This window comes from Myodes glareolus, chromosome X (genome assembly GCF_982192425.1).
Source record: "Myodes glareolus chromosome X, mMyoGla1.1, whole genome shotgun sequence".
Classification (NCBI taxonomy): Eukaryota; Metazoa; Chordata; class Mammalia; order Rodentia; family Cricetidae; genus Myodes; species Myodes glareolus.
In genome coordinates this window covers 62522222-62549542 of record NC_142053.1, presented here as the reverse complement: position 1 = coordinate 62549542, position 27321 = coordinate 62522222, and the positions used below count along the sequence as shown (strand labels likewise).

General features: G+C 34.6%; 1 protein-coding gene across 16 annotated transcripts in view; it reads left to right on the top strand.

Annotated features, from left to right (window-relative positions):
• Positions 1-23120, top strand: part of Fam133a (family with sequence similarity 133 member A) — a 33186-nt gene extending 10066 nt beyond the window's left edge. For 14 of the 16 annotated variants that reach the window (XM_085684882.2, XM_085684874.2, XM_085684881.2 and 11 more), the window contains 2 exons: positions 9715-9787; positions 20088-23120. In XM_085684882.2, the coding sequence (XP_085541008.1) occupies positions 20196-20948 (753 nt within the window). In that variant the 5' untranslated portion in view covers positions 9715-9787; positions 20088-20195 and the 3' untranslated portion in view covers positions 20949-23120. The remainder of the gene's footprint in view (positions 1-9714; positions 9788-20087) is intronic. The other 2 variants (XM_085684883.2, XM_048418023.3) reach the window with 1 other exon arrangement.
• The last annotated feature ends 4201 nt before the right edge of the window (positions 23121-27321 follow it).

The window sequence follows — 27321 nt, the reverse complement described above, 5'->3', positions numbered from 1 at the left end:
ACAATTTTTATGTAGATGCATTATATATGATCCATATCCTTGTGAGTTACTCATTAGCACAGCTGTACAGACAGTGACAGAATCTAATTCTTACCACTATTGCTTTAATGGCCATGGATAAGTCACATTTCTTAATAAAGTTCCTTTCTTATCCACAAAAAATGATAAATATAGACTTTGTACCATGTGGTAACTATATAAAAAAGAAAATAATGAAGTCTGGAGAAATGTCACAGTGGTTAAAAACACTTGTTGCTTTATCAGAGAACCTGAGTTTGTTCCATTGTCAGAACACTCATGGTGCTTCACAACATCTGTAACTCCAGTTCCAGGGTAACTCATGCTCTCTAGTGACTTCTGTGGGCGCCAGACATACATGTCGTACATAGAAATACATGGAGGTTATGGTTATGGATAAATAAAATACACATAAAATAGATTAATTAAAAATGTTGGTAGTTTAGGTAAGTTAAAGCCAGTAATTGTTGTCTATTATGCCTTTTGCAGGTATATTTAGAGATTCCCATCTCAGTTAAATATGCATGATCCAGCATTAAGGCTAATGTTATTAACTGATCTGTATTTGATATGTTGTACATGTGTGCCACCTCTTTCAAATTAAGGAATAAGTAAAACTTTCCTTCTAACTGAAAATCATACTTTTATTAGATGACAATGGGTATCTTTGGATCACTTATTATGTCCTCTGGTAGGCATTTTTCTCTTAAATTATATTCTTGCATGTAAAGAATAGCAATGCTTCAGCAATACAGTATTAATGAACTCAATGTGAAGATATTTAATACTTTACTGTTTTCTATCTCAGTAATGAAGTAAGAAGGGTAAGTACACAATGATTGAATACAAGTACCAAATAAGACAGTTGTCTCATAAAGCAGTAACTGATTCAGCTCTCATAAAAAAAATATATTGAGTGTTGAGGAACAATCCTGAAACAGCCAGAAAGCTCTCTAAATCTACTTCTTCTTAAATGAACATCTTAAGACAGTTATAAATAATTTTAAACATTATATTGAGCATGCTTCTTGTATAACCAATATGTGTTTATGAAGTGTTCTCTAATTTCAAGCAGCCAGAAAGTTCAATTATTACTTTTTCATTACCTGACATTATGAGAGTGTTCCTATTTTCTATTTAACTTGGAGTAAGCATTAGCTATGGAGAAAATTACACAGAGGTTTAAATAGCTGAACACTATGGTTAATGAAGCTTCCTAGTTGTTCCCTAGGTTTTTACTCATACTGCTTGCAGTTTGTTGAAAAATCATCCTAAACATACATCATCTCATATATTCTCTAATTTTATGTGTTCTTCTCAAACAATATTTGTTTTATGTGTATAAATGTTTACCTTGCATGTATATGTGCACCACATGTGTGTAGTGCCTTCAGGGGCTGGAACAGAAAATTGTAACTGGAGCTATAACATGTGAGCATTTGAAATTTAACCCACATCTTCTGTAAGAAAAGCCATTTGCTCTTATCTGATTAGGCATGCCTGAAGCCCCATCTAATTTTATACTTCCAATAATACTTCACTGTATTTCCAATGCATTATTCCAAAGTTTCACATATGTGATAACACAATTTTAATAGTATCCAATTCTCTGTAGTCATGTTGAGATGGGACTGATAGAATACGTACTAAATTCTTAAAACACTTAAAACTCTCAATCAGTCCTTTCTAAGTTTGCACTTTTATAGTACTAATTGCTCAGTATTCCTTTTTAAGGTATTTTACTTTTAGAGCACATTATATTTATTTGTATGTGTGTATGTATGTAGGTGTGTGTGTGTGTGTGTGTGTGTGTGTGTGTGTGTGTGTATGTGTGTGTGTGTGTGTGTGTGTATTGTAAATACTATAACAGAACCATACAGGTCACTTTTCTTATCTACTCACGTATGTTATTTACTAATACATTTCAACTACCCCAGAAAAAGAACAAGCCATTACCTCATGTATTAGCCTTTATTCTAACACACAGTTTATTTTCAAGAAGAATAAAGAACAGGCTGAAGATTTAGATTTTAAATCTTGTCCTTGCCACATAGTCGATAGTAAAATTTTGTAACTTAAGTTAATAAGTTAAATAAGTAACTTATTACTTATTTAACTTAAATAAGTTTTCAGAAAAGTAAAGTAAAATAAGTTTTCAGAAAAGATTCCAGTCTAAAGAATAATCATATGAGCCGGAGAGAGACGGCTCAGGGGGCAGAGTGCCTGACCGCTCCGCCCAAGGACACGAGTTCGATCCCCAGCCCAGCACTGCAAGTAGTTATATCGTCAGTCAGCGCCACGGCCTGGCAGGTGGCCTGCAGAACGACCGCACACCGCACACACAGTCTCCCAACCTCCACCGTAGATCTATATAGAGTAGTAGGCAAAAAACAAAACAAAACAAAACAAAAAAACAAAAAAAGAATAATCATTTGTAACACTTGCTACATGTCTTAGAAATTTACTTAATTAACCTTATGATATCTCCTTATCAATGAAATGAAGAAAATATTCCATATTTATCAGAATTTCTTAATTATAACCAACACAACTTTGATTAAGATTTTGCATGTACATTATATGATACAAAATGAAAACACTACTTATTTATTTGATTGTTATTTTATCTGTGCTAGCTCGAATTATAAGCTGAAAACAGAGAGTCAAATGTATGCTATCATAGTTTATCAGGCTAACTAGTTTGAATTAGCCTTTATAAACTAGTTTCTTCTAGTATCCTGACAAGATGGTAGATAGTGTCTCCATGGAAGGAAGCCAATATTATGTCTACTTGAAACAATCGTATAGAGGACTTAATCAGTTTGTAATAAATAAAACAATCATATGTCAAATCTGAAATAAGTTGGAACTTCATTTATTGTCAACTTAATTACTTAGAATTTTGCTACAGTGCTGTAAGCCTCTGGTCATGATCCCACTGTACTCTTGTCATAAGAAAATGTATACTATGAGATAAATACATGTCAAACAATCTATCACAAAGTAGACATCATCCATGAATGAAAAGCACAACTCACATAACTGCTTAGTAATTGGTTATATTAAGACATATAGACTCCTTTATTTGGCATTCATAGTGATTTATTTTTTGTCCTCAGCATTTGTGAGTTTAACTTTTTCTCAAATTTTATGAATGAACCCAAGTTCTCATATCTTTCCTTGTCACTCAGTATATTTCTCCTGTTTAAAATGGCTCAAGATATATTTTAAGGTTCAAGAGTACATACACTTTTTTTTCAAGACTTAAGTCACTGACTAGCTTTTTCTTCATTATCTATGATTCAAGAATCTATGATTCATAATCGTAGATTATATTTTTAAATGGCAATCTTTTTTAACCTTACTTATGTGTTTTAATTTTCATAGCTAGACTTGTAAGCATAAGAGATATGGTAAGCTGCTATTTATTCGGTTCTTTCTTTTAACACTTACTCTAATGTTAAGCTCATAAAAATGCATGCATTCATAATACTGAATACAGATAACATATATTTACCAATGTAGTGGTTACTTTGAAGGCACAGGAATAAAACAAACTTGAAAGTTGCTTTAGGAATAGCTTAGAATATAATTTTAAAAATATTAAATAAGAGCATGAGAGACAAAAAAGCAATTCTAAAAATATGTTAAAACTATCGTGTGTAAAGTTGATACATCAGTGCTATTGACATGAGAAGAGATTAAAATCAAGGTTTAAGTCCAGTGTTCCAATGTGGGTCTCTGTCTCTATCTCCATCCATCGCCAGATGAAGGTTCTATGGTGATAAGCAAAATATTCATCAGTATGGTTATGGGCCTAGGCCGTTTCAGGCACCCTCTCTTCTGTCCAGAGAACAATCTGGGGATCTCTCCTTGGACCTGGGAGCCCATTTATAATCAAGTCTTCTGTAAACCCTAAAATGACTCCCTTAGTTGAAATATATTCTTCCCTGATCTCATATCCATCCTTCCTCCCTCCCCCCATCCCAGTCGACCTAGCTTTCCCCATTCCTCCCCTACTCCCTTCTCTCTAACCCTTTCCCCTTCCAACAACCCTCCTACCCCCCCATGCACCCGAGGTTACCTGGGACTCTTGTCTATTTCCAATCTCCAGGCAGATAGCTACATGATTTTCATCAGGTTCACCTTCTTATTTAGCTTCTCTAGGATCACGAATTATAGGCTCAAAGCCTTTAATTATGGTTAGAATCCACATATGAGTGAATACATGCCATATTCCTCTTTTTGGGTCTGGCTTACCTCACTCAGTAAAGCGTTTTCTATTTCCATCCATTTGCATGCAAAATTCAAGATGTCATTGTTTTTTACCGCTGAGTAAAACTCTAATGTGTATATATTCCACACCTTTATTAACCATTCTTCTATTGAGGGGCACCTAGGTTGTTTCCAGGTTCTGGCTATTACAAATAGTGCTGCTTTGAACATAGTTGAACAAATGCTTTTGTAGTATGATAGGGCATCTCTTGGGTATATTCCCAAGAGTGGAATTGCTGGGTCCTGAGGGAGGTTGACTCCCAGTTTCCTGAGAAACCGCCACACTGATTTCCACAGTGGCTGCACAAGTTTACACTTAACTCCCTAGGTCCAAAAGAGAAGCAGAAGGAAAGAGAACGTGAGCAAAGAAGGCAAGATCAGAGAGAACCTTCATCCGACGATGGATGGTGATACAGACGGAGACCCACATTGGAGCACCAGACTGAGACCCCCAAGGTCCAAATGAGGAGCAGAAGGAGGAAGAAAATGAAAAAGGAAATAAGGACTGCGAGGGATGTGATCACCCACTGATACAAGGGGACGGATCTAATGAGAGTTTACCAAGGCCAGTTGAACTGGGACTGAATGAGGATGCAATCCAACCAGATTCTCTGAATGTGGCCGGATTCTCTGAAGATGGCTGGCCAGGAGTCTTTGTGAAAAGCCATTGACAATGGCACTGGGACTTGTTTCCTCTGCATATACTGGATTTTGTGGATCCAGTCCGTCTGGACACTCACCTTCCTGGACCTGGAGGGAGGCGTGAGGAACTTGAACTTCCCACTGGGCAGGAAACCCTGACTGCTCTTAGAGATGGAGAGGGAGGAGGAGAGGGAGTGGGGGGAGTGGGAGGGTGGTGGGAGGAGGGGCGGAAATGGAAACTTTTATAATTTAATAAAATTACTTAAAAAATGCAAACCTATAGCAGCAATAATATAATTTCTAATTATAAATTATTTTGTTTTTAATTTAAAGGTACTTTCACATGATTTATAGGAATTTTCAAAATGTATATGTTCAAAATAATTAAAATTTATGTTTTGAACACGAAAAAAAAATCAAGGTTTAAATAGAAAAATGTTAGGTATAGCTGACTGGCTATTTGGAGGTCTAAGGATAAAATAAGAAGGGTAAAAGAAAATAAAAAGAGACATTATAGTAGAACATATGGATTGAAAATAATTTTCAGTGATAGAGCTATAAAATTAGGTTTAATGCAAAGGAGAAAGACAACATTTTCAAGTTTAAAAATTTTGGTAACACCAATAGTCCAATTAAATAAAATGGTCTATGTACAAATTGAACACTAATCAGTGATCAACAGGGATAAAGGTTTTTAAATCTAGAAAAATTATTATACTATTCAGTGATAGAAACATCATGCACATAGTGTTTAAATAACAGAATGTAGAAGTAAACGTCCTTTTCCTATGACCTACATTGCTGCCCCTGAAAGATCACTGATATATGAGATTTTTGAGCTTCCTTAAGAAATGACTGTTTTATTAATGATCTTCATGGAACTTGCTCATGAGGAGAAAAGGAAGTGAAAAGAGATATTTAGACTGCAAAGCAGTGTTAATATGATGCTAACAAGATGTAGAAGATCTATCGTTTCAACTTATCGTGATTTACAGAATTCATATTTAGTTGATTTTTCTGATTTTAATGTGATGACTAAATTATCACAGTGAGCTGGCTTAGTGACAGTTCTATAATCCCAACCCTGAGGTGATGACAGAGGAGGCTCCTAACAAGTTCACAGCTGGCCTACCTTCATAAGAAGATACTTGTTCCAAAAAAAAAAAAAAAAAGCATTCAAACAAGCAAACAAAAACTAGAGAAATGAAAAACAAAAATCAAATAAATCACTGTGGATTATGCTGAATTATTCGGTTAATTCATTATCTTTGGTGCTGTCCAGAATCTCCTCTCTTCTCTCCTCTGCCCTCCTTTCCTCTCTTCTGTCTTCCTCTCCTCTCATCCCACTTCCCCTCCCTATTTCTTCCTGAATTCAAATGCAAACATACATATACCTATACATACGGCCAAGGGTGAGTTGAAATTCATTATGTAGCTCATGATAACCTTAAGTATAATACACATGCTTTGGCCTTTCAAATAGTAGGATTCCATCAGTTATTATACTATTTTTATTTACTTATAAGCTGAAAAATAGAATGCCATGATTTATACTACCATAGTTTATCATGCTAACTAGCATGAACTAACCTTCATAATCCTGATTACTACTGACATATTGATAGGATTGTAGTTAAGTGTCTCCATGGACGGAAGCACACAGTATGTCTACATGAATGATCATACATATGGCAACGCTCGGCTGTTTGTTATCAATAAAATGACTATTTGATGTGAGGGAATATTATTTTCTGTTTTCTTTAAAATTTTAACAAAAATTACCCTGTGATAATAGTCTCCTAGATGGAATTCTTTGCATGTGCAGACCTTCCCTACTCATTAGCAGAAGTGAATAAGAATTGATGGTGTCAAGGATCTGCTAAGGAAACACTACTACCTCTTCAATTCTCAAAGTCTACCATCTCAGGGAACTTGATTAATGACTTCTAATACCTCTCTAAGAAAACTCCATCACTGGCAACTCCAACTTTCCACTTCTGCTTTACAAACACCTGACCATGTAACCTTTGGATTCCTGCTTCTTTCATTATTCTCTGACATACAACACCAATTTAGTCACCTACGTCCTGAAACCCTTTGATCCCCTCCTCACATCCTTAACAATGTACAGCTCCTGCTTCACTATCTCCCCTACCTATCTACATGAAAATGGTTTCATCCACTTGCATAATATTGCTACCTCTACTTTTGAAGCATTGTACCCCTTAAAACACCTTGCTAGAAATCCCTGATCACACTGCCTCCAGAATACCCTAAACACCCTCCTGTGGAAATTTCTCAAGTCTCAAATTTTCCACTTCCACTAACCCCTGAGTATCCCTTAATGTTATTAATTTTCTATCTCAAGAAATATTTGCTCTCCTAGCCATCTGTCCTCCAGAATGTCCACACACACACACCTTATAAACCCCTACTTCTGGGAAGAACCTTCTGGTAAATTCTTCAGGCCATACGTTTTGTAGCACACATGATTCTGAAATCCCTGCCACCACATAGTGAGGACTCCTTCCACTCTTGTAACTCTAGACCTCACCATAGATATCTCTCTTATCCTTGGGTATATGAGCTCTTTAAGCACTTTAATTTCTCCAGTATGTGGAATTCTGGTCCACACTGCTCCACCCCACCTTCTACTCTTTTTTGATATCCCATAAAATGAGATGATATACCTCCTATGAAATTACCAAGTCTTTCTAATGCCACTAAAACTGAAAAGAAACATTGTTTATTTGTTTGTTACTAACAGGGTCTCCTTGTGTTTCCACCTCACAAGTTAAACATTCCTCCTGGTTCAGCTTCCTTGGTGGCTAGGACTACAGGGGAAGAATAACATAAAAATCAGCTTTTCCCTAGGTCTACATGGCAGTCTCTGAAGCTTTTGTGGTATAAATAAATCATGTTGAGCCTCCTTAAATAAGTAACTCTTTCTATATTGAATATATATGTGAAAGACAGTCCAGGATTTATGGTAGGGGAAAATAGAAGAGGGAACTATAACGTTGTTGAGGCTTATATGCATGCGGAGTCTGTTTCATTATGTATACTTTGTTTTGTTTTGTTTTTTTTAATATGCTTTCAACACAGTGTCTGTGCTGTCTGGAACTCTCAGTATAACTTAGGCAGGCGTAGAACTTGTTATTGGGATGAAACTGCCATCAAGTGGGTAATCTTCCTGTGTCCACACTGTGTTCTGGGATTACAGACTTCTGTTATCATGCAGAAATCAAGATCTATAGTGTCCCACAGGACTCTACAACAGGTGCTCAGTGAAAATTATTTGAAAAGCAGATCTTTTTCAAAGCCATTACTCTTAATCTGTTCGGTATTAGGCTTCCTTTCCATTACTGACAAGTTATTGAGACCCCCTAAGGGGCATCATTTTATATGGTAAATAGTTTGTCATATATATCATTGCAATTGGAATTTATGCCTTTAAAACTAAAATAGATCTTAAATGTTTGAAAATAGTAATCATAGTACTTTCATTTGCTACCTAGTTATAATTTTCTTTAAATATCGTATTATCAAATTAAAATAGTACCAAGAAAATAGGACTTTATGTTTTCAGTTTTTTAATGCACAACTTAATACTTTTCATATGCCCTTCTACATTTCATTTTTGTAAGGTATATTTTAGGCAAAAAAGAATCTTAAAGATACATATATACTGCAACCACATTTTGAGGTTCAGTCTTAGATGTGTTACTGTTACTAGAAATCTCTATATTAATAAATTATATGTATATTAAAACTTAGGAACAATATGGAAAATAGAAAGTTAATTTACTCCATAAATTAAAGTTTATGTCAACTACTCAAATGCTTAATATATTTCATAGAAAAGAGGGACAGAATAAATATTCTGGAGGTAGTGTTAATGTGGACCACTGTATTCTACTCATTATATGTCAGGACAGTCTCGAACTCTCAACAGTTGACTATACATGAGAAGAAAAAGTTTGGACTTTTTGACATTCCATCACTGAACGGGAGGGGCTCAAGAGGCCCCATCCCCTGAAAACTTGTAGGAAGTTAACAGTTGCTAGGAGAAAATGAAAATTTTTCTGTAGTGATGTATGTCATGGTAAGTTATCCATTCTATAAATAACCCTTCAACCACACTCCTTTAAATAACCCTTACTATATACTCTCTGGGTACCAAAATGAAAATGGCTTAAATACAGAAGGGAACTATTTGAGAAATGGAAGGAACAAAGAGGGAGTAGAAGGGGCCAAGAGTGTGCAATGGGAGATGAATTTTGATTGTGTTCATAATCAAAATACATAAAATGATTTCATGAAAACATAGTAATGAAATCCATTATTATGCATAATTAGTTTATGCCAATTACAACTATTATAATAGCTATAATATTTTATTAGTTTCTTAATTTTAAAACACTGTAAAAATTTAATATACACATGTATGTGATTGATGATGGAATTTCATGAGGCAAGGAGAAGAAATATATTAGCTAAACAAGTATGGGTAAAAAACATGAAAGTGGGAAGTAATTTCTACTGCCTTTTTCATAGAACATACACAATTGAATAAATACTGAGAAAATACTCATCCACTTTATTTAGGGCTTTTATCTGAATAAAAGAATATTCCTTTTTCCCTGGTCATCCTTCATTAATATAGTTGCAATTTCTGTTACTTTAAGTTTTTATTCTATAACTTAAATCTTATTGACAAATTACCAGAAGGATTTTAACAAACTATCTCATTTCTTTCATGTATGTTAAATTGGAAAGAACCTGAAAAAAAATTTAAAAGGAATAATCTGGAGAGGTGAAAGAAGTGTGAACAATCCAGATTCCAAATTAGGTAAGTAATTGACAAAGATGGAATGATATGCTTTTATATGGTGCTGATTATAAAGCAAAAAATAGTAGCTATCAAATCATTGCTAAAATGAACAACTGAAGTTTCTCCTCATATTGGGTTGCCTTTTGCAGCTTTGAAAATCAGGTAGGTACTTAATTTTACTCCATATTTATATGCCATTTTTTGTTGATGCTCAAGGGAGACCTTCCTTTTCCTAAACATAAACACAGGAGGAGTGGATTGTGGGCTGGGAGTGGAGAGGAAGTAGGGAAGAGACTTGGAGGAAGGGAGGGAGGGGAAACAGAAGTCAGGATGTAAAAACAAGAATAAATGAATGAACTAACAAGTAAATGAAATTCAGCAACAATAAAGAAAACAATCTGGTTGAGGAAATAAAAATGTTTACATTACTTCTCAATTGTAAAATGTTGTGAGTATTAAAATATAATGTATAAAATCTTATCAAAGTGTATCTATGAGACCTGACAGTTTTCAAGGTTATAAAAAACTTCTCTAAATAAGCACAAGTTTTGCTTGTAGAAGGAAACACTATGTGCAAAGCTGATCAGGTAATTGGATCACTTGAGAATAGAGACTAGGAGAGGAAGTCCAGCAGTCCATACTCCTAGGAGTGGTTGGGTATTGGAGGAGGACTGCTTGTTCATCCCAGCCACCTAGAACCAAAATAATCACAAAGAAACTATGAACTTTAAATCACTGCTTGGCCCATTAGCTCTAACTTCTTATTGGTTAGCTTTTTATACCTTAATTTAACCCATCTCCATTAATCTGTGTGTCACCATGAGGTTGTGGCCTACCAGAAAACTTTCAGTGTGTCTGTTTCTGGCAGTGGCTCCCTAGCTTCTCTCTGACTTTGCCCTTCTTTCTCCCAGCATTCAGTTTAGTTTCCCCCACCTACCTAAGTTCTGCCCTATCAGCAGGCCAAGGCAATTTCTTTATTCATTAACCAATAAAAGCAACACACAGACAGAATGACCTCCCATACCAGTTGGGACTACCCTTAAAGCAAGAGAGCCTTCAGATAATCCCAGAGATTATACCCAGGCAAAAATCATCAGCTGTTCTCAGGCTTTGAGGGAGCCCATGCAAGGACAAACACAGAAGGGAAGGGGAGAGTAATACTTTCAGATTGAGTGTGTTGCTTACAGTGAGGGATTTCTGCATTTTGTTAGGCCATGGACATATGCTCAGACAGTGTCTCCAGGTGTAAAGGACCTGTTCAGAGGGTACTTTATTTGTTCTACCTCCTGGGTGGTCAGCCCTTATGTAGGATTACCATGATGAACAATGTCACAATGGCGAGTTCCTAACCAGGAAGACAAACGGGAATAAAAGAAAATGTAGGGACAGAAAAAAAAAGGCCCAACTAACCAAGAGCTTAGAAAAAAAAAACTAGGGGACAGATCACTGAAAACAATCAAAGGGATTGACTCAAGACACTGGTGGAGAGTTGGGACAGAAACAACAGCTGGGCCAGCAAGCAGAAAAGAAAAGTTCCCAAAATAGAGTAAGAAGAACCAAAAAAGTTAACAAAAGGAAAGTTCCATCCACATTGGGCACCAGTTGTACTTTTTGCAGACTTGTTGCTGTTGACTATTTGCCTTCTCCATTTTCCTGGTGTGTGTGGGGGTGGGGGGAGGAAGAGGAGGCCAAGCAGAAAGTGAGATGACATTGAGGCAATGGAATAGACTCTGGGAGATTCCAATACAGAAGCAGTTGGGGGTTTTATGCAATTAGGGAAACTGAGCTGCTGCAGGAACATTTCTGGTTGGTCCTTTTGAAACTGGTGGTCACTGCTGGCATGTTGTTATTGGCTTGAAGCATGTGTCATTAGTTACCATGCTTTTAGTCTGTTCACAGGTTTTCTTGGCCATTTTTTTCTTACTCACTGTGAGACTGCATGCACTTTCTTGTGCTTGCACTATTGTCCTGCCTGACGTCTATCTTGTTGATTTTCTCAAAGAACCAGCTCTTTGTTTCATTGAATCTTTGCATTGTTTTCTTTGTTCTACTTTATTGATTTTGGCCCTCAATTTGATTATTTCATATTGTCTGCTCCTCCTGTTGAATTTGCTTCTTTTTGTTCTAGAGCTTTCAAGTGTGCTGTTATGTTGCTAGTGTGAGATTCTCCACTTCTTTATGTAGGCACTTAGTACTATGAATGTTCCTCTAAGCACTGCTTTCATAGTGTACCATAGGTTTTGATAAATGTGCTTTCATTTTTAATGGATTATAGGAAGTTTTTAATTTTTTTCTTTATTTCTTCCTTTACCCAGGGGTGATTTAATTGATCACTGTTCAATTTCTGTGTGTTTGTAGGCTTTTTGCAATTAGAGTTGTTGAATTCTAACATTAAATCATTATGATCCAATAAGATACAGGAGGTTATTCCAATTTTTTTTGTTTCTGTTGAGGTTTGCTTTGTTACCAAGAATGTGGTCAATATTTGAGAAGGTCCCATATGGTACTGAGAAGAAGGTATATTCTTTTGTGTTTGAACAAAGTTTGGCAATTTTTATTAACTATTTTAAATGGCATTGTTTTATTAACATAAAATCTAAACATTTGAACAGCATACAGTGGCTTATCTTCCAATTATTAAATTTACCATGTATTCCTTTGCTAAAAAACATCAGACGGTTATTTTACTCATTTATCTAACAGCTGTCTAAATGATGTCTGGACTCCTTCCCCAGCCACTGTTTTATGTTTTTATCTCTTCCACCTGCACTCCTTCATTGCTACTGTAATCTATACCATCTTTACAACTATAGAAATTGATCTCTTGGTATTTGACAATAGTGGAAGAAGTAAGAAATTAAAAGTAGCATTTTCAATTTTTGTATGGTTTCCCCTGACTAACAAATATTCAGTGGCAGAGCTATACTACAGGGAATTCACTGGAGAAACATCGATTTAACATAGTGTTTTTTTAATATGCTGATCTGAGTCATGATAAGAGCAGCAAGTCTTCCTTCAGAACAGTCATGTACATAACTAATATGCGATGTGTTTATGCTAGAGTTTTATTTTGTAAAAAAATGTATCATACTTTCTAGAGCTAAGTATTCCCAAGAATTTCAAAGTATCATTAAATTTGCCCATCAAACCTCGTTATCTCTTATTTGACCCATACATTAGATTGTATCTTGTCTTTCCTCTATTATTAACTAATGGGAAATGGTAAAAGAGAGTGTGTTAAATCATTGCTAATATACATGATTCAGTTATTGTCATTTTATAGTTTAGTAGAATCAATGATACCTGAAATCCTTCAAGTAGTTTTGCAAAAGGGTTTAGTAGCAGGGTACTTAAACTTATATGAGCTAGAGTGAACAAAACTATATTAAGCATTTTTATTGGCCAAATATTTTCAAAAGAATGAATGCTTCAAGCTAAGTCTCAGAGAAATTGACAACCATTTTTAAAAATGCTGCTGACTCAAGTAACTTTTTTGTGAGACTTCATGAACAAGTAATAAGTACCATTGAAAATTCATGATAATAATTTTTAAACTAGAAATCTATAAAACAACTATCTTTAGTAGAGTAGGGGCTATATTTTGAAACATTAATATACACTTTTAGTAAGCTGACATTTATCTCGAGTTTTACCAAAGCATGTTCACTGACAAATGACATACATACAAACACTTTCAAAAATGAAGAAATGGGGATGAATTAGTTTGTTATAATAATATAAATAGTTTGCATTGTAGTCAACTTTTCTGTTGTATCTGAGGGTTCTTACTATATGTATTATTTCAGAATAATTATTCATATAGTTGTAGGTCTTTTATTTATCTGCCTAGCTCAGGCTAAACAGTTAGGTTTTATATTATATTCCAATATCTCATATTTCACCTTCTCTTCTGGATTGAAACGCTCATTATATCTATCTAAACATCTTTTACATTTCTTTCATCTTTCTAACAACAATTATAATTATACTTTCACTTGATTAATATCTGTGATTTGACAATTTTATTAGACTATATTCTCTGTGGCATATAAAATAGTCTCTATCACACAATAGATAACCCCAATAGAATTATAAGGAAACTTAAGAAACAATGAACAAATACTATTATGTACCTCATAATTAGAAATAGCAAATCAAACTGTAGAACATTGTTTAAATGTTGTGGATCTCTTCTAAACACGTTTATACTTGAACACAATTACCACTCTTAAACAGAGAACCTGCTTTTTCCTGTAGACTCTGGTAAAGACAGAGATTTATTCCTACATAAAGTGCTGACAATAACTAATTGTTGAGTGCTCAAAACTAAAAAGGACATCTACACTATCCTTTCAAAGGCTCAGGGAATACTGAGGAAAGGGGAGCTCACAGACAAAAATATCCAGAAGATAATAGAAATGTCTGCAAATTTCCATCTCTGAGCATTAGACAGCCTCTGCCATCCCAACTTTTTAGAAACTAAGCATTACTTAATTGTACTAGCTCTACACAAGAATGTTCCTGTGAATAATCAGGCAAAGATGGAGGGACTTCAATTTTCCTATTCCTCACTAATTAGCTACTTCCCATTGATAGACTCATGACAGAAGAGAGTCCTTGTCTTTGGTTGTGCATCCATTGGTGACTCCCTACCAGACTACAATGTATATTGCAGTAGTAACAAAGGTGATCATGGTTAAACTACATGGTTCTCAGAACAAATACAAAGTTTGTGAATCTGAGAAATGATTAGAAGGGAATAATAGTATGGAAAAGGCAAGGAATAATTATAATGCAGTATATACACATAAGAATTATTTAAAAATAAACAGATCTTAATAATAAAAGCATACATCTTGTCATACCTGAACAGGAGACTGTTAGTGTGACTTTTCCTTATTAATTGTATATCATCATTTAGAAAATGATTATTTATTTTGTAGGTCCAAAGATCTCTTAAATATTTCACATATTTGCTTGATTTCAGTGCCCTTTCCATTTTCCTTTTGATCAGCAGGCCCAAAAATTCCTATGATGTCTTCTCTTCTCTTTGGTTTTGTTAATACCAAAATTAACACATATAGCATTGAGCAAAAACAAAGGCCAACGTTTTTCTTTGTGTTTCTGTTTTATAAGACAGGGTTTCACTGTAGTTTTGGTACCTGTCCTGGAACTAGGTCTTGTAAACAGACTGAACTCAAACTCACAGAGATCCTCCTGCCTCTGCACCCCCACTGCTGGGATTAAAGGTGTGTTCCACCACAACCAAGCTGCAAAGTCCAGTGTTTATATACATATAATATGTAGAATATTTTTGTCTCCCATAAATCTCTATCATATTCTGTTTTTCATCTCAGTTCTTATAAGAAATTGTGTGTTTTATTCCATTTACTTTTTGAGAAATAATATTTCAACAATTATTTGAGCATTATAATGTAATTACATCAATCTCCTCTTCCATCTCCTCCCTTGAAACCTTCCCATGCACTTCCTTTTACTCTCTCTCAAATTCATGGTTTCTTATTTTTTAACTATTATTACACACATAAACACACATAGCATATTATGTATATATTTACGGTTATATAATTATATAATATAGTAGGATGTAATATATACATATATTACTAAATGTATAAGCACAACATTCTCATTATGAATATTACTACTCATATGTATCTATATTCAGGACTTACCCTTTGATATTGAGTAATCAGTTGGTGAGCTCTTTACAGGGAAAGACTATTTCTTTACCTCTCAATATTCCTTAATTGCTTGCAATCCCTTGTTTTGTTTTGAGGACTCATGGAATTACCCCAACTGACTTTAAAATATCTATTATTATTGCCCTTCTTCAACTTATGTTTATGAAGTCATGTTAGTGAGAATTTATGGGTGTAGCTTATGACATTACTAGGAGACACAGACTCACAGACTATTTATTGATTCTTTGGCTCCTATAATCTTTCTGTCTTCTCTTCAACAATGATACTGGAGTCTATGTATAGGAACTGTGTTGTAGATACATAGTTGGCACTGGGATTTACTACTATACATTTTGGTTGGTTATGGTTTTCTGTACTTATATGTTGGTAAAATGACACATATTTAGAACATATTTCAGATTATGCTGATTTCACAGAGTACAGTGTTAGGTTCTTCTCCAAGATCCATGACCAATAGTCCTGGGTAATTTGCTAGGTTTTCAGTACTGAGCATAATTTCCCTCTTTTTGAGCACTTTTAAATTCCAAAAGTCTAGAGAGCTGTGGACTTACCAGAGTGTATATGTGTCATTAATGTACCTTTAAAGTCATTATACCATGCCACTTTTGGTATCATTGCTGGGTAGGAAGGACTATTTATTGCTTCCCTCCTTTATAAACCTGCTGGGAGGGTTCTCTTACATGAAATCAAGTATTTATATTTTCCTTTCTGTGACAAAATCTCATGAAGTACCAGCATGGTCTTAAACTCCCAGTATAATGCAGGCTTCTCTTAAACTCTTAAATTGTCCTGTCTCCACCTCCCATATACTGGAATTATAGGTGTGTACCACCATGTCAGTTGCTTTTCTATATTTTTTGTTTTTCTGATGTTATCCCCTATCTTACATACTTTTATAAAACTATGTTTCATTTTCTCTAAATTATGTTTTTTTCAAAATATTTCCACTTGTGATCCATTTTTTATAGTTACAGTTGTTTTTACATTACCTGACATAGCTATATAAAGTATATATATAAAGGAAACATTTACCAACCATAAATCATAAGGAAATTATATTTAAAAGCGTTTATATGTATATAATTTTATCATCTATTCAATTGAAAGAAAATCTATTTATTAATGAGATATGTTTGTTTGTTTATTTTTTATAGGAAAAGCAGTAAGTTATCTGACTGTTTGATATTAGGACATAGAATGTAATTGACATTTTTCAGCATTCATTGGTATTTTGGAGTATTTAGGAGTCAGAGATAAACAGTCCTCTATGAGTTCAAGCCTGCTTGCTCTACAGAGTGAATTTGAGGACAGCTGGGGCTACACACAGAGAAATTCTCTCTTGAACCTCTCTTTCCTTCAAAACAAAACAAAACAAAAAAAACTGATCATTCAAAGGCAATACAATTTAAACTTTGACTGGATGTATGTTGAGAAAGCATAGTATGAAAATATTAGAAGTTTATGTTTAAGATAATTGAGTAATTTTCTATAAACTTGGGCAATTTTGGCTGTACAGTAGTAACCACTACACACAGCAATTTTCTCTTATCTGATCGGAGGTGTTCCAGGGAGTATTTGTTGGCATGGCATGCTGGTATGTGGAACAGAAAGTAGATATATTGTATGTTACAAACTAAAATTGTAGTCAAATCACAAAGTATAAAACATACTTTTTATTTTTTTATAAATAAATGGTTTTATTACTTTTGATTTCAAACAAAATTTATTTGCTGCATCCTCAGAAATGTTTTAGTGTTGTCAGGTATATTGTGATTCAACAATCATTGAATCTATAAAGAAGCTGTGTTCTAAACATCTTGTAGATATGCTCAAGTGTCCAGCCCAGAGTGATCCATTCAATCATCAGATTCACTTGTTTTCTTGGTTACCCATTCTTCCAAGCAAAATACAACATGAGATACTCAAAGGATTTCAGGTCAAGTATAAAAACAACCAAGCTTGAGAAATAGCAAAAACAGAACCAAACTTCCAGTTAATAGAGGCAGACAAAATCATATCAGACCCATAACCAACAAAAGTCCACATTCCTAGGTCCCTTCACATGTTACAAAAAAGCAACATCAAGAAAATATGTCCCCTTCAAAAATAATAGTTCCATATGAATGTTCACCATTGACAATTAACTAGAAGACCCCAGGACACATAATTTAAAAATAAAATCATAAACATGACCAATTGATTCACTGACATTAAAAGGATACAAACATATAAATAAACTTAAATATATTATTTTTATTAATAGAATTTCATTAGAGGTTGATTCTTGTTTCTTAAGAGTTCATTATATACTTTTATATGTAAGTTTCCTTGATCATCTCTTGCACTTAATATTCTTGTTTAAGATTTTTAAATTTTTTGAATATTTAGAGGTAGAGAGTACTTGCTTATCACTGAAACTAAACATTACACAGGAGTGAGGATTGTTGTTCTAACTGAAATTATTTCTTTTTGTGTGTTACTTAATATAGTAGTTTAAAAATTGATCCCCAAAGGGAGTGACACTATTAGGGAGGGCTGTCTTGTTGGAGTAGGTATGGTTTTTTTGGAGAAAGTGTGTCATTGTGGAGGTGGGCTTTGATATTCCATATATGTCCAAGCCATGCCCAATGGGACAGTTCATTTCTTCTTGCTTTTGCATCAAGAAGTAAGGATTCTTACCTCTAGCATTGTGTCTATCTACATGTTGTCTTGATTCCCACCATAATGATAATGGACTAATGCTTCGAACTGTAAGTGAGCCACCCCAATTAATTGTTTTAACTTATAAGAATTAGAGTGGTTTCTGTGTCTCTTTACAATAATAGAAACCCTGACTAAAACAAAAGTTCGTACTGGGGACTTGGGTATTCCTGTGATAGACCAGACCATGTTTTTCACTTGAAGGAATATAGACTTTGGGGCTGTGAATTAGAAAAGATCATGAATGCTTTAAGTTTTTACAATCCAAATTGTGATAGGTAGATATTATAGATTGTTTAACAGATCAGAAGTGAAGATAGTGAGTAATGGAAAAATTTATTATGTGTCTGATCACCTTTATCTTCTGCTTAAAAAGAATTCAGTTTTTTTTTTAATCGATTATAGAACAAAGTTTTTTTTTTTTTCTTTTGAGACAAGGTTTCCCTGTGTGTCTCTGGCTGTCCTAGAACTCACTCTAGACCAGGCTAATATTGAACAAACAGAGATCTGCCTGTCTTTACCTCCCTGAGTGCTGGGATTAAAAGCTTGAACCACCACCAGTTGACTTAGAACAAAGATTTTTAAGAGTCAGAAGGACTTCCCAAGCTTCTGACTGCTTGGGAAACTGTATCTCTCACTCATATCAACATCTCTTTGCCTATACCATCAGTAATTTTATGATATTCTTTCTAATCCCAGTGATTTTTCACATACAGTTTTCCCTTCTTGGCATGTCCTTTATTACTTCATCCAAGATAAATGTTTTTATTCTACAGATTTCTGTACATAAATAACTAACATTTTTTAAACATGGTAGCACACATTTTAATTTCAATAGTTTGGAGGCAGTGGCAGGTAAATTTCTGTGAATTTCAGGCAAACTCATTTGAGATAGGATTTCCAGGCTACCAAGGAAAACATAATGAGATTCTGTCCCAAAATAAAAAAGACTGTCTCTGGGAACCTTGTTGTGAATGTTCCTTTTACATAGCCAATCCATGGAAGAATTCCTGTGTTTATAAATGAGAAAATGCAATTTGATCATATTTATCCCTTCTTACCCTTTAATATCTCCTAGATCAATTCTTCCATTCCCCACCTACAAACTTTGAGTTTTCTTTTTAAAATAATTCTATGACTCTTAATTTTTGTTGCTCATGTACTCATGGGTATGGAGTGATTCACTAAAGCATGATAATCCTACCAGGAGTCACATTCTTAAAGACTGACTTTCTCTTCCCAGAGTCCATCAACAGTTTATTTCTCCTATGTTAGAGGTAGAATTGGAGCTTGCCCAAGCTCTATGGAAAAATATTGAGTACTTGATCTTTTCCAGGTGACCACAGCTACTATGACTTCATAATTGCAGAAGTTTTAGAATGTTCAGAAAACACTGGTTTGCTCTGTTTTTATAAACAGAGACTGCTTTTTTTCCTGGCCACCCAGACCCAAATAATCATTCAAAAACTATATTAATTATAACACTGTTTGGCCAATGGCTATGGCATATTACTAACTAGCTCTTACATCTCAAATTAACCATTTTCTATTATTTTATATTTTACCATGAGTCTGTGTTTTATTACTTCACATCTTTATTCTTGAAAAGCTACATGGTATCTGCCTAATTCCTCATTCTTTCTCCCTGCATTTAGTTTAGTTTTACCACCTGCCTATATTCTGCCCTGCCATATGCTGAAGCAGCTTCTTTATTAAACAGTGGTAACAAAACATATTCACAGAATACAGAGGGGTATCCTGCAGCGTGTTCCTGCTCTTCCATATATTTATGCAATTTCCCCTCCTCTTCCATCATGAATATTAAAGTAATAGTTATTCTTATATATTATTATGTCTTCAAGGTGTTCAATAATGGTTTGATCTGTTTTTAGAACAGAATGGAGATTCCTTGGTAAAGTAGCAGATGAAGAACTTGAGAAGTAGGCCTAACATTCTTCTCCTTGCCAACTGGTAGTCTGCTCTGAGAACCACCTGGTGCCATGGGGAAACGTGATAATCGAGTGGCATATATGAATCCTATAGCAATGGCCAGATGGAGGGGCACAAGTCAATCTGCCGGCCCAACTATACAAGATTATTTGAATCGTCCAAGACCCACCTGGGAAGAAGTAAAGAAACAATTAGAGAATAAAAAGAAAGGCTCCAAGGCATTGGCTGAATTTGAAGAAAAAATGAATCAAAATTGGAAGAAAGAACTTGAGAAAAGCAGAGAGAAAGTATTAGGTGGAAATGTCAGTTCATCCAAAAGAAAAAAAAGAAAGAAAAAGAAAAAGAAGAAATCTTGTCGGTATACATCCTCTTCATCAAGCTCTGATTCATCAAGCAGTTCTTCAGATTCTGAGGAAGAGCCTAAGAAACAAGGGAAAAAGAGAAAGAGAAAGAGGAACCAGTCCCACAAATCATCAGAAAGCTCCACTTCTGAATCAGAATCGCCAAGCAAGGAACTTCCCCTAAAGAAGAAAAAGGCAAAGGATTCAACTGAAAAAGAAAAATATACCAAAAGTTACAGCAAAAAAAGAAAGAAGGCTTGTCCTGAAGAAAAGCCATCCTCTTCAGAAACTTCATTCGAATCAGATTATGAAGAGGAGGTGCAGGCAAAAAAGAAAAGAAAACACGATGAGCAAGAAAGAGAAATGGAAAAAATAAAGAAGAAAAAAAAGAAGAAACATCACAAGAAACACAGTAAGAAGAAGAAGAAGAAGAAGTCTAGTTCAAGTCACAAGTCAGTGTAACATAAAGGAATACCAAACAGGCTTTCTGTATTTAAAATGAAACAAAATCTAAAGAAACTTCAACTGTGAAAATCTAGGTCATATTTACTTAAATGCATGAGATTCCCTGTATTAATAGAGTTATTCTGGAATTTAAGTTGCCAGTAAAATGCCACTGTGCCAGCAAAGGTATTTGTTGCTTGCAGCTTCTATATAGGATTTTGTTAGTTTAATGTCTCACTTTATGCCTAATAGGTACTCCTCTGGGAACCAAAACTCAGTTGTCTTACTTGTATTAAAATGTTTGGAGTTCATTTAATATATTTTCAATGATGAATAATTTTAACCAAAAACATATCTAGTGTTAAATGTATGTAATTTTTGCATATCTTTAAAGTACAGTCAGATATATGTATTTTTTCAGATATATGTAATTTTGCCTATCTTTAAAATACTGTCAAAAACATGCTGACAATTAGAGTTGACATTTTGAAGATAAGACATTATTGTTGTTCAAAATTTAATTTTGTAGATGTGTTTGGTTGATGTTTATTTTCTTTCCAAGAAGTTTTTGTTTACATTGGGGAAGGGCTCACATCAGGGAGTGGGAGGGGGTTTGTTTGCTACTCTGGCTAGCTGAAAAGTGTGCCTTTAATCCTAACACATCCTATTTTTGCCAGTGCAGCAGCCATTTATTTCTTACATACTGAAACTATAGAATGTTGTTGTGTACTGTATCAAGAGAACAAGAAAGCAGTTTACAGCATAAAGTCCCCAAAGCTATGACATTTACCTCCACTTTAGCACTATTCATTCTTTAGTACTAAATGCTATTTAACATTAGAATACTAAATGATTTGAATTAACTGTTATTTTTTTTAAAGGAGGATAATTGCAAACAGTCTTTGGTTTTGTTTCTTTGTTTTTATTAATAAACATTATGATGTTTTACACACTTCATTCTGCCATTATAATTATCCAATGATATTCTAAATGACAAGTGGTGATCTTTTTAAATATAATTTATGGTTACGATATAAAGTTCAAAATTTTCATTTCTTAAATTTTGGATATTACTTTTATCTCATTGGTGTGTTTAAATTGCACATTTGCCAAAATATTTTGCATGTAAAAAGAAGGTTTTTAAGAAATTGTGATGCCTTCATATTGAAGCTGATTTGCCATAAGCAAGTTGAGTGCCAGATTTCTAGTATACTAAGTGTTGTGTTACATAAACAACTGCCAAAATATTTGTATGTATGTTCATTAAATGTTTCTTGTCCTAAGCATTAGTACTGAAGTGTAATAGAAGTTAAATTAAGGTAATGATGATATCATTTATCTTTTTGTGTCTCTATATTACTAAGATCTGGTGCCTTGTGACTGTTGCTGAGTAATGTTCACCACTAACGTTAAAAGTATGTTAAAATATATTTACTTTACATTCTATATCAGAGTAGTGTAAATTATAAGTTTATGTTTCAACAACACTTATTACATAAGTTACACTAATAATATCATGGTACAAATATTTTGACATGATGAGAGATGCTCATTTTTTTTTTAATTTCAAATAGGTGACTGAGTCTCAGATTCTTTGAGTCAAAAGAAACATTGTAGAAAACATCTAGTAAATAAATGATTCGTCACCTCTGCAGAATGTTGCAGTGGTAATATTGGACTCTCTCAATTTCTTCTTGGAGTATTGTGTAGTAATGCCATGTTAAATCATCTTGGAGTTTCAAAAATACAACTGTTTCTTAAAATATACCTATATGTATATTGCTTATAAAATTATTGCATTTAAAGGATATTTTGTATCCATATATAGTTTTTTTCAAGAGTTATATTATTTGTAGAATATGGCAAAAACATTTACAGTTTATCCTATAGCTCCGTGCGCTTATTCACTTCCCAGGTCTCTGTAGTTAGGGGATCCCATCTGACTACTCAAAGTAGAGGAATTGAGAACAGAAGGGATGTGTTAATTCCATCTTCAAGCAGAAAGAATTCTAACATAATACTTCAGCTGTCTCTTGAACTTCCACCATAACTGAAAGTGAAGGCCAACTTCCAAGAATGATTCAAGCTGTACCTTTATGTGACACTTTAGAAGGATTTTGCCCTAGAAAACTGATGAACTTGCAATGAACTTTTTGAGAGTAATAAATAAATTATGTGTTCAGTTACTTAGATCTTGGGTCCTTTCTATTTGTATCACCACCTAACCTAACTTGAATACTAACAAAACACTCTACAACATCTGTTCGTCAGTTAAAAAAGTAATTCAATTATCTTCATCAGATATTTCTACAGATGGCTAATTAATCCAAAAGAGATCATATATGGCATATTGAAAAAATATGTTCATTTTATTTGCATTCATTTTCACATATTAACTCTGAAGTAGGTTGATTTAATTACTATTTCTTTTCTCTAATTATAGCCTAAAGAAATTTTCATAAATCAATTTAGACGGAAAATTATTTTAAGATTCTCATTGCTAATTGATGAAGAAGAATACCATTTTTTAGGTAAAAAGTAAATGTCATTATAGAAAAAGTGCTCTAGAAATATATACGGAATGATAGGCTAGGCAGAATAGTGAATATTTAACACATAGTCTCAATATTGAAGCACTATCTCTACTAACAAAACACTGAAATAGTTTTTATGATTTGTTTATGTGATTAGTAAGAAATCTTCAGCCAGAACTTTCAACTGACTTAACTATTGTAAAGGAAACAGCAAGGACATCAATTAGAAAGAAAAGAGATAGGAAAAATTAGTACAATCTAGATAAAGAATATAATTCTAAAGAAATAAATGTTCTAAAAGATCTTCAGAAGATAAAAGATTAATTTGAGATAAGAGAATGAATAAAATCGAATACCCTGGCTTTTCATTTGATGATAACTGTGCAATTATAAATTCATTTTGATTTATTACAATTGTTAATTATATTACAATAGTCCTCAGTGTGTGTATGTGTGTGTGTGTGTGTGTGTGTGTGTGTGTGTGTGTGTGGTGTTTGTGTATATATGGATTCATGTGTGAGGGTTAGCATGATTATAAGCCAGAGGTTGACATCCATCCTTAAATTTTGGATGGGCGAAGGTGTACAGAGTCTCTCACTGCACTGGAACCTCACTGATTCAGCTAAGTTGGCTATCTATGAATTCCTAGAATTCTCCTATTCCACTCCCAGCACTGAGATTACAGATATATAATTATAAATGATGATCGTGATCCTGTCTCAGGTCTTCATGCTTTTATTGCAAATGCTTTAACACCGTACTATTTCCAGAGCTATATTTCACAAAATTATATTATTTCAGATGTTTGTTCATACTTAATTTATGACTTATGAACATTTTAGGCAGACATTCACATGAGGTGAACTGACTTTTTCATTCCTTCCTGAGCTGTAAACAGGACATTATGTTTAATCAACATGTGCTATTCTTTTAAAAAAAATTGAAGCAAAATATTGTATAAAGGAAGGCTTTAATGCTCACCATGTAGCCCAAGAATAACCTTGAAATATTCATCATCTTGCCTTTGCAATGATAAAATGACAGGCATGTTCCACCATAACAAGTTTATAACTGAGGAGGACTGAATAGTACATTTACTTGACTGTTTTGTTGCACTGTTTCTAATTCATTTTCTCTTATTGTGGTGAAAGCCATCAGCAAAAGTAACATGTGGGAGAAAGGGGTTGTTTTGCTTATACATAAACATCAATGACCATCTCCCATCTAGTGTAGTCAAGACTGGAGCTCAATGTAGGAACTGAATCAAAGACCCTTAAAGAAATGTGATTACTGGCTTGTTTTCATGACTTGCCCAACCTGCTTTTTTACACAACCCATGGCTACCTTCCAGGTATGGCAACACTAACAATGGTCTGGACCCTCCCAAGTCAAGTAACAGGCCAGTATGATGAAAGTAGTTTTATAATTGAGGTTCCTCCTTCCCAGATTATACCAGTTTAGGGTCAAATTAACCAAAACAAACTACGGGCACAGACATATACATCGATTTGTCTCATATCCTTATATAATAGATTTTAAATCTTTGCAGATACCAGGTGCTAAGATCTTGGCTCCCAGATAATGAAATTCCAGTTCTCGTACTCTGTTTGGTTCACTTTTATGTAACTCAATTTTCTCATTAACAAAAATCAGAAAAAAATAATAGTCACTGTCTCAAAAATTCTTTTAAGAATAACATTTAATGCATTTAAGTCAGTCTCCAGCACACAACAAACATTTGCTGTTGTTTTTCTCCTCCTTTCGTTATTATCGTAATCCTCTTATTTTAAAGACAAGGTCTCACTCTGTAGCCTTTGTCAGCCTAGAACACATTATGTTTAACAAACTGTCCTTGAACTCACAGACATTGTACTGGCTCTGTCTCCCAAGTGCTGGGATTAAAGTTATGTATACCATGCACAGCATATCATAGTTGTATTCCAATTTTTTTATTAAAAATTTCCACCTCCTCCCCTCCTCCCATTTTCTCCCCTCTTTCCCCTTCCCCTCCCCCTCCCTCTACAGTTCAAAGAGCAGTCAGGGTTTCCTGCCCTGTGGGAAGTTCAAGGTCCTCCCCCCTTCCTCCAAGTCTAGGTAGGTGAGCATCCAAACAGATTAGGCTCCCACATAGGCAGTACATGCAGTAGAATCAAAACCCAGTGCCATTGTCCTTGGCTTCTCAGTCAGTCCTCCTTGTCAGCCTGGTTCAGAGAGTCTGGTTTGACCACATGATCCATCAGTCCCAGTCCAGCTGGCCTTGGTGAGCTCCCATTAGATCAGCCCCATCACCTCAGTGGGTGAGCGCACCCCTTGCAGTCCTGACTTTCTTGTTCATGTTCTCCCTCCTTTTACTCCTCATTTGGACCTTGGGAGCTCAGTCCAGTGCTCCAATGTGGGTCTCTGTCTCTATCTCCATTCATCGCCAGATGAATTTTCTATTGTGATATGCAAGATATTCATCAGTGTGCCTATAGGATAGGGCCAGTTGAGGCATCCTCTCCTCAGCTGCTCAAGGAACAAGCTGGGGCCATCTCCTTGGACACCTGGGATTCTCTTTAGAGTCAAGTCTCTTGACAACTCTAAAATGGCTCCCTTAATTAAGATATTTACTTTCCTGCTCCCATATTTACCCTTCCTCCATCCCAACCGTGCCATTCCCCCAAGCTCTCCCCATCCTCCCTTTCTCACTTTTCTCTTCCCATCTCCCATTACCCCCATCCCATTCCCACCCCCAAGCTCCCAATGTTTGCCTGACAATCTTCTCTACTTCCAATATCCAGAAGGATAACTACATGTTTTTCTTTCTTTTCTTTTCTTTTCTTTTCTTTTCTTTTCTTCTCTTTCCTTTTTTTTCTCTCTCTTACAATGATGGTGGTTATTTTTAGGGATTTCCTCATAATAATGAAAGTAGTTGTTCAGGTCATAGAAAAAAGAAGGCACTAAATAAATGCACACACAAAAAGAGACAGACAGACAAACATGCAGAAAGAGAGAGAGAGAGAGAGAGAGAGAGAGAGAGAGAGAGAGAGAGAGAGAAGGGAAAGTCTAAATACATGTAATTAAATTTCTTTCCCTTATATGACCTTCATCTACTTCCAATGTTTCTACATGCCTTTGGAAATTAGTGATGTACCTTCTCTCTTTGTGATTTTCCCTATTCAAAATATTTCATATAAGTAAAATGCTAACATAAGTGGCTTCTTGGTCTAGCTTTGTTTAATTAGCACGAGTGTACTGATTTGAAAGTATTTATTTGTTGTTTGAAAATTTCAAGCATGTATACAATCTATTTTCATCATATATATCTCAATACCTCCATACCACTTTTCACGAACCCCTTCTACAACATGGCCCCTGTTGATTCCATTTCTTCATTTTTTAAAAGTACCCACTAAGTCCTGTAAAAACACATGGATATGATTTCATCCTTTGGAGCACTGACAACCTAAGAGTGGCCACATACCCAATGAAAACTGACTCTTCCTCATTCAGCAGCTTTCAACTGCCAAAAGCTTCCCAGCTAGGAGGAAGGCCTGGTAACCATCTCCTCTATCCAATGAGCATATTTTAAGGTTCATTTGTAAAAGGTACTAGGTAACTTTGAGGAAGTAGTTCTTTAAGGCACCATAAAAATCCAAGATGTGTACTTATCAATTTTAATAGTTATTATTTTAAAACAGTTTTATACTCACACTAAATTAAGCAGACATAAAGATGTCTCGTAAAAATTCTTTCTTAAATATGTGTATCTTTCCACACTGTAAGTATCCTGTATGATAATGACACATATGATTGAATTTATGATCCTACATTGACTTATTATTATTTAAAGCCCATAGATTATATTTGGTTAATTA